The 8,047-nt window shown below is 44.0% G+C and overlaps 1 protein-coding gene across 1 annotated transcript in view; it reads left to right on the top strand.

The window, feature by feature from the left end:
- Positions 1-2,148: 2,148 nt before the first annotated feature.
- Positions 2,149-8,047, top strand: part of cubn (cubilin (intrinsic factor-cobalamin receptor)) — a 74,618-nt gene continuing 68,719 nt past the window's right edge. The window contains exons 1-6 of the mRNA XM_015954833.3: positions 2,149-2,484; positions 2,911-3,040; positions 5,066-5,161; positions 6,655-6,693; positions 6,780-6,881; positions 7,699-7,802. Coding sequence (XP_015810319.3) covers positions 2,393-2,484; positions 2,911-3,040; positions 5,066-5,161; positions 6,655-6,693; positions 6,780-6,881; positions 7,699-7,802 — 563 coding nt within the window. The 5' untranslated portion in view covers positions 2,149-2,392. The remainder of the gene's footprint in view (positions 2,485-2,910; positions 3,041-5,065; positions 5,162-6,654; positions 6,694-6,779; positions 6,882-7,698; positions 7,803-8,047) is intronic.

The following is an 8,047-nucleotide window of genomic DNA, read 5'->3' as shown; positions in this document are numbered from 1 at the left end:
TTACTCATTTTTCTGTCTGAACATATTTTTACCAGGAAGTTTAACCCTCCCACTGTCCTATTGGGTGGCCTACCATTGAGCAGGGTTGATGGTTTATCCCTTGAGGTCCATGTGGCAGGGGTGAGGAGTGAGCACCATCTCACCCCTGCCACATGGACTTCTAGGAATAAACCATCGATCCTGCTCAATGGTCAACTTTCCTGGCGGGGTCACCCAATAGGACAGTGAGAGGGTTAAGATAAATATAAAATCTTCAAGTACCTTGTAGGAATCCTAAAGTGGACAAAACTCACTTTTTGCATCTTTTTGTTCTACGATGTGGTTCTCTACTGCCTCATTGCAGACATGAATAAAAACTATCCATCCATCCATTTTCATCCGCTTATCCGGAGTCGGGTCGCGGGGACAGTAGCGAGAGGCCCATCTCCCCAGCCACTTGGGCCTCTTCCAGGAGAATCCCAAGGTGTTCCCTGGCCAGGTGAGAGACATAGTCCCTCCAGCGTGTCCTGGGTCTCCCTTTAGGCCTCCTCCTGATTGGACGTGCCCGGAAAACCTCACCAGGGAGGCGTCTAGGAGGCATCCTGACCAGATGCCCGAGCCACCTCAACTGGCTCCTCTCGATGTGGAGGAGCAGCGAATCTACTCTGAGCCTCTCCCGGATGACCGAGCTTCTCACCCTTTCTCTAAGGGAGAGCCCAGCCACTCTGGAGAAAACTCATTTTGGGCGCTTGTATCCGCGATCTCGTTCTTTTGGTCACTACTCAGAGCTCGTGACCATAGGTGAGGGTAGATCGTCCGGTAAATCGAGAGCTTCACCTTCCGACTCAGCTCTCTCTTCACCACGAAGAATATAAACTACCCATCCATTTTATTTCAGGTCTTAAACTCATGAATTATGCATTAAATTAATATTAATATATTAATCAAATATTAGGAAAAATTACCATATCCCAATCCCCCCTGACCTGCCAACTGGGAGCAATGGTTCTGTGCTAAACCCCTCCTGGATATTCGAGCTCCTCGGCTCATCACAGGTTTAGTGTGGATGTGGCCAGCTGCAGCTTGTTGACAGCACCCTGAAACTGATCGTTCTGGAAGGTACTGAATTAGTCAAGAATAAAGCTACTGAAAATGCTTTTTGTAGGAGGGACTGCAGAAGACATTCATCTGGACATCTCCCCTTAGCCCTGTGAGATAAATTCACAGTGCATCCATCACCTTTTATGTATTGTTAAAATGCAATTATTCAATTTTCCCTCAATATTCTACACACAACACCCCAGAATGAGGATGTGAAAAGAGTTATTTTAAATTATAAAACTGGGAAATGAAATTTATATAAGTATTCGTAGCATTTGCGGAATACTTTTTTGATGCACGTTTGGCAGTAATTACAGTCTTTGAATGTGAAGCCACAAACCTGACTCGCCTGTCTTTAGTCAGTTCTGCTTTTTCCTCTTGGCAGCACCTCGAACCTCTCACCAGGTTGGGTGGGATGTGTTTGGAGCTCTGACAGGGACCGGAAACAGGGAGTCATGCTGGTTTTGAACCTTTCTGCAACTGTCCTCAGATTTGTGGCTTGAGACAATCCTGTCTCAGAGGTCTACAGACAATTCTTTTGACTTCATGCTTGGTTTGTGCTCTGACATGCTCTTAACGACTGAGGTACCATATCTAGACAGGTGTGCCATGTCTAATCAATTTACCATAACTGGACTCTAATTAAATTGCAGAAACATCTGAAGGATGATCGGTGGAAACAGGATTTCGATGGCAAGGCCTCAGTTTTTTATTTTAACATTTTTTTCATATGTCATTATGGGGTGTTGTGTGTAGGAACACAAAAGCATCTGTCAAAAGTTCCCAGATGCACTATATTTGTGGTGAGAACCCACTGCTAGACACACACACACACACACACACACACACACACACACACACACACACACACACAGTCCGTATCCATGCATTTTCTACATCAGTTTAGTCCAGTTCACTTACAGGAAGTTGTGTGTCTGTGGTTATTGGCTGAGAGGCGGAGCTACGCCTGGACAAGGTCATCGGTCCATCACAGGGACCATTTTGTTGCAGTTAAACTGTGATAACTGCACCAACATGCAACCTGATAACCCAGTGCTTACATATGCGCCCAAAGTCAAATTAAGCAGATTACTCATCTCCAAGAATCATGTGAGAGGCCTTCTCTAAATAATAAACCACGGTTAAATCCTAGTAAAGTATAATAACTAAACCAAGGCTGTCCTGCCTCAGTAAGCGGAGACGTTCTTTATGGCTGCTGTGTTGGGTCAAAGTCTTAGCAGCGCATACTTCTAGGGTGGCAGGATGTGAAACCCTGGCATTGGTGATCAGAAGGTTCCAGATATACTTCCCCATGGCTGGGATGCTGCAGCTGTCATGGCTGCTCATCTTCATCGTCGTCCTAGTGGAGTTGCAGGGGGAATCGAGCAAAGCTCAAATGGCACAGTGAGTAATTTACGGAGGGGGAAGATGTAAAATTAAATTAATGACATCATCATTCACGCTTAACTATTCCTCATGTTACTTTGATGCTATGTAATAGGAAGTATGTCAGACCAAAAAAGCTTTTTAAGGGCACCAGCGTGTTCAATCCTGATAATACCAGACATTTTCTAAAAGTTTAAACATTTATTGGTTGGTTACATTTTATTGTGTTTAACAATGATAAAAAACAGAATAGGCATTTACTGCTTATTTTACTTAGACTGACATAGATGGATTCAGCATGAATCCTGTAGAAGTCTTGAAGGGTCTGGGGGAAAATAATAGCCCTATCACAGATGCTCCATTCCGAATTTTGAGTTTAAATATTTCCTGAGGAACGTGGGTTGACAAAACTTGCTGAATATTGATGAATATTACATTTTGCAGGCCTCGCATGACGTCAGACGATGGTCATCTTGTCTTCGTAACTGGTGACAGCAAAGATATCCGATTTCAACCTTCAGCGTCGGGCCGAGTTAAAGTTGGTGATGAAGACCTCTCTCTCCTTCTGAGTCAGGTGAGATTCTGTAGCCCCTGGTACAGAAGACGACACACCACCGGGTATGAATCCAGTCAATAATAAACACAAATCAATAACAGGTGTCAGAGAATATTTTTGTCACGCACTTTGGGATGGCCGACTTTTTAAAATATCATTTTAAGATGAATATGTTTGTGTACAAATGAAACACATTCCTAGCATCTATAGCTAACACTCCCCGCTACAGAGCGAGCTTCTTACTGTTCAGAAAACGTTATATTAGGTTTGACTTTTGAATGAAAACACGGAATAGACGTGTCTGTTTCGTGTGCTCTTTGAATGAGATTGTGAGTCTTGCAGGTTTTTTATACATCTAAATGAAGATCTCACTAAAATATGTGATTACAACCTTGAAATCCTGCTTCAGATGATCTAAACGAGTGAAAATAGACAAAACGTTCTCATCGCATCGTATCAGCTGTTTGCTAACATTAAATCCAGCTGCTTCTCATGTGAGCGAGTGAATAATTAACAGGCAGTGAAACTACAGATCAGCTGCCTCATGACCATCGCTGGAAACACCGGCCTGTCTGCACACCGTCTCTTTAATAATACATTTGTCACACTTTTAAACTGTTACACAGTTTAGCCAGATACATGTTGATGACGTCTCATTTGACCACCGTCTGAATGTTCTTGTGTTTATTCTGGGCAAAAGGAAAGGGTGAAACTGAGTTGATCTGGAAGCGGACAAAGCTTTGAGAGGGAATCGAAATAAATAGTACTCATGTAGGGCTGCCTTTTGAAGACATTATACCCGTTGAGGCGAGATCTCCTTGGATACATTAAATCCTGAGTGTGTGAGCTGGAAAGATGCAACTGGTCAGCAACAGACCAAATGTTTTCCGTCTGTGTGTGATCACAAATACAGAATCACCTACCCAGGACTTTACACACACAAGCTCACAGGTTCCTAGCTGTTAATGATTATTTCCAGTCAAGACGTGAACAGGAAATCGAATATTAACATCTCCAATAGAACCTCCAGTTTTTAATGAACCGCAAGTTGCATCAAAGATTAAAAAAATAAAATATGTCGTACCTGTCTGCTGCCTCTTGCCAGCTCTTGCTGGGTAGGTTCGCGGCCGAATGTGAAGCGGCTGGGATGAGGATCAGCACCTCCAAATCTGAGACCATGGTTCTCGACCGGAAAAGGGTGGCTTGCCACCTCCGGGTCGGGGGAGAGGTCCTACCTCAAGTGGAGGAGTTTAAGTATCTCGGGGTCTTGTTCACGAGTGAGGGTAGGAGGGATCGGGAGATCGACAGGCGGATTGGTTCGGCGTCTGCAGTGATGCGGACGCTGAGCCGATCTGTCGTGGGGAAGAGGGAGCTGAGCCAGAAAGCCAGGCTCTCGATTTACCGGTCGATCTACGTCCCAATCCTCACCTATGGTCATGAGCTTTGGGTAATGACCGAAAGAACGAGATCGCGGATACAAGCGGCCGAAATGAGTTTCCTCCGTAGGGTGGCCGGGCTCAGCCTTAGAGATAGGGTGAGGAGCTCGGACATTCGGGAGGGACTCGGAGTAGAACCGCTGCTCCTCCGGATCGAAAGGAGCCAGTTGAGGTGGTTTGGGCATCTGGTCAGGATGCCTCCTGGACGCCTCCCTGGGGAGGTGTTTCGGGCATGTCCTGCCGGCAGAAGGCCCCCGGGTCGACCCAGGACACGTTGGAGAAGTTACATCTCCAATCTGGTCCGGGAACGCCTTGGGGTCCTGCCGGAGGAGCTGGTGGACAAGGCCGGGGAGAGGACGGCCTGGAGCTCCCTAGTTGGGATGCTGCCCCCGCGACCCGGACCCGGATAAGCGGAGGAAGACGAGACGAGACGAGAAAATATGTCGTCAGTGGTGCTGCAGGCGGACATTCAGACAGTGAAGTGGAGAGCAGAGCAGCTTGTCCCTCCAGCTTTCAGACAAACACTGAGGATGTCTGACCATCCGGTGTCTTGTCCGCTAACAAGAAATGTTTATGAAAGACTGATTTGTCTTGGTTTGGACTTTAGATCAAAACCAACAAAGAAGACATTGATGACATCAAGTCACATGGAGGAGGAGTTCCACCTGAAATTACCAACAAGCTCAACCAACTCGACACTAAGGTAAAACAAAAGGAGTTTCTGTTGGATCATTAGCAGCAGACCAAAACAGACACCATAGCTGGCGAGTTTAAACTCTCAGTACTAAAACTGGTGAAGTTTAAAAAGAAACCAAATAGACGATTTCCATCGTTTCATATTTTCAATTAAACACAACAGTGGTTCCTTTCAGCTTACCCCGAAATGACTAGGTGGACCTAACCCTAACCCTAACCCATACCACCATGCCTACAAAGCTAAATAAACAACCACAAGCCTCAACTCATATTAAACTCCTCGTTATTATTGATGACCATTGCTATTGGGTGTTGTACGGAGAAATAATGGGTCAAGGAGTTTTGTTTCCAGGTTGCTTGATTTGTGGAGATCATCTCAAGTCCCCCTAGCTCAGTGGTTCCCAACCTTTTTCCCAAGGGACCCCTTTTTTTACCAGTAAAATTTTTGACGACCCCCTCCCATTCTCTCTTCCAGTACAAACATTAAGAAATTATAAAATTGTTCAAGCACATTCTAATATGCTTTGATTCAATAGCTAACAGTAATCGTAGGCTCCAGTACAGAACAAAGTCATTAACAAAACCAAACAGAGCATAATGTGCTTGACAGTTTGTATTACTTTTCTGAACACATGGTTTCTTGTAAACACTGATAAATCAATCATTCCTTTCAATAAACATTTGACACATAAAAATACACGGAGCAAAATGTACTTAAATGTGTATATTACTGTTTATACTAGATTATTTACTGTAAAGGCTGTGATTAATCAACCAGTTCTATCTTTAATGAACTTCTGACACTTGAAAATAAAACAGTGAGCTGAGCAGAATGTTCTTAAAATTGTGTTACTCTTTCTGTACTAATTATTTCCTGTCTTAATATCAGTAAACTTTTCACTCATGAAAAAAATTGTGAGCAAAATGTAGGCTATAAACAAGTAATAAACGAAGTTTTAACCCCTTAAAGTGGAGAGGTCCTGGCGACCCACTGAGAGGCTTTGGCGCCCCCTTGTGGGGGTCGGGACCCCCAGGTTAGGAACCACTGCCCTAGCTGATGCTTTATGGCCCACATTTGGGTTCTGACTCCCTATTCTGGGAACCACTGATCTAGACAGGTTCAACATTACTATTCTACACCCTTCAGTGGGGTTGTCTATGGAGTTATGATTAGAAATGATTTGAGGAGTAAGGAGACAGTCTCACACAAGTAGAGTTAACTCAAAAAAGGACCCCTTGCATTAACAAAATAAGTTTCTGACATCTAACAGTTGAGATGAATTTCAACGACCCTAAACCTGTGTCCTCTAGCCCTGGTCCACTGTGCGTCTACTGCAGTCAGAGGATGAAAGTAACTCAGGGTACTAACAGTGAACCTCACAAGCTTCAACAAATGAAACTGAGTGTCAGGTTTAAATCAGCACCCTGGAGCTGCAGAGAGGCGATTCCCAGACTCACTTCCTCGACCGTTTCAAGGATCTCCCTTTTGATATCTTTCAGGTGTCAACCCTGGAGGGTCAAGTAACGGAAATTCAACAGGTGACACGTTAGAAAACTCTTTGTTCTTGGTCTACAGCATCTTCTGGATCAGTTCAGTTATGCTTCTTCTTCTCACCCCCACTCAGATTGTACAGCGGGTGTCTTGCAGCAGTAATCCCTGCCAGAACGGAGGAACATGTCTGAATTTGTTGAACTCCTACCACTGTTTGTGTCCCAGCAACTGGGCTGTAAGTTCTGCACTGCATGTGGGGTGACTGGGAGGTTCATAGAGTGTGACCTACAGATGGTTATGTGTGCAGCTGGTTAAATGATAAACCTGCTGAACAAAATCGTAAGACCAGGTAAAGCATTCCAGTTCTGGTTGATCGTAACCAGGATGTAGACAGAAACTACAACAGGTGATTTATCTAAATGTAAACAGGCTGTCAGCAGCTGATCACAGTCATACAATAAACAGAACTAAAAGTGTACTCAGTAGTGAGTAGCTGCACACCTTCATGAATCTGTTTGGGTTTGATGTGAATGTTCCAGAAGGTCATGTTTCTTCATGAAGAACATCAGATCTGATGTCTGATTTAGTAAACCTACCCTGATCAGCCCTAAATGCTGTCGGTGAGGTTTAGATCAGGAAAAAGGATGGTCCTGCTCAAATGAGGGCTCTAGGTCATCTAGGTCAACACATCCACACACCCTGCCACCAGCTGAAGCTTAGATGTTCAACTGAACGAAAAGATGTCTCAGACTACTAATGCTCCTGCAGGATGTCCTCATCATGCCAGATGTACTAGAGGTCATTAAACTGAATTATTTCTTAAAGCTGTGGTTATGTGAGGAGCTGTTGACCAGCAGGTTTGAGTAGAAATCAACCTCCTGCTCTAGTTTAATCTCTCGTTGCTTTATTTTATTTAAAGCTCTGCTAACGTCGCAGTTAGAAAACATAGCCGTGAGGTTTAGGAGCGCTGTTTTTTCTCCATCTTAGTAGATAGATTTATTAAAACTGTGCTTCTCCTATTTATTTCCCATGTGTGTGTATTTGTGTGTCAGGGCCATAACTGTGCAACGGATGTGAATGAATGTCAGGTGTATTCAGACACGTTGCAAGGTTGTCAGAATGGAGCCACCTGTGAAAACAAACCTGGATCATTTACGTGAGTCTAAAGCATTTTTGTTTTATGTATGATGATGATGATGATGATGATGATGATGATGATGATGACAAAGGTGATGATGATGATGATGATGGTGGTCATGATGATGATGATGATGATGATGATGATGATGATGAAGATGATGATGATGATGATGGTGAAGGTGATGATGATGGTGGTGAAGGTGATGATGATGATGATGGTGAAGGTGATGATGATGATGATGGTGGTGATGATGATGATGA

This window comes from Nothobranchius furzeri, chromosome 7, assembly GCF_043380555.1.
Source record: "Nothobranchius furzeri strain GRZ-AD chromosome 7, NfurGRZ-RIMD1, whole genome shotgun sequence".
In the NCBI taxonomy this organism is placed as follows: Eukaryota; Metazoa; Chordata; class Actinopteri; order Cyprinodontiformes; family Nothobranchiidae; genus Nothobranchius; species Nothobranchius furzeri.
This window is presented reverse-complemented; position numbering and strand designations above follow the sequence as displayed.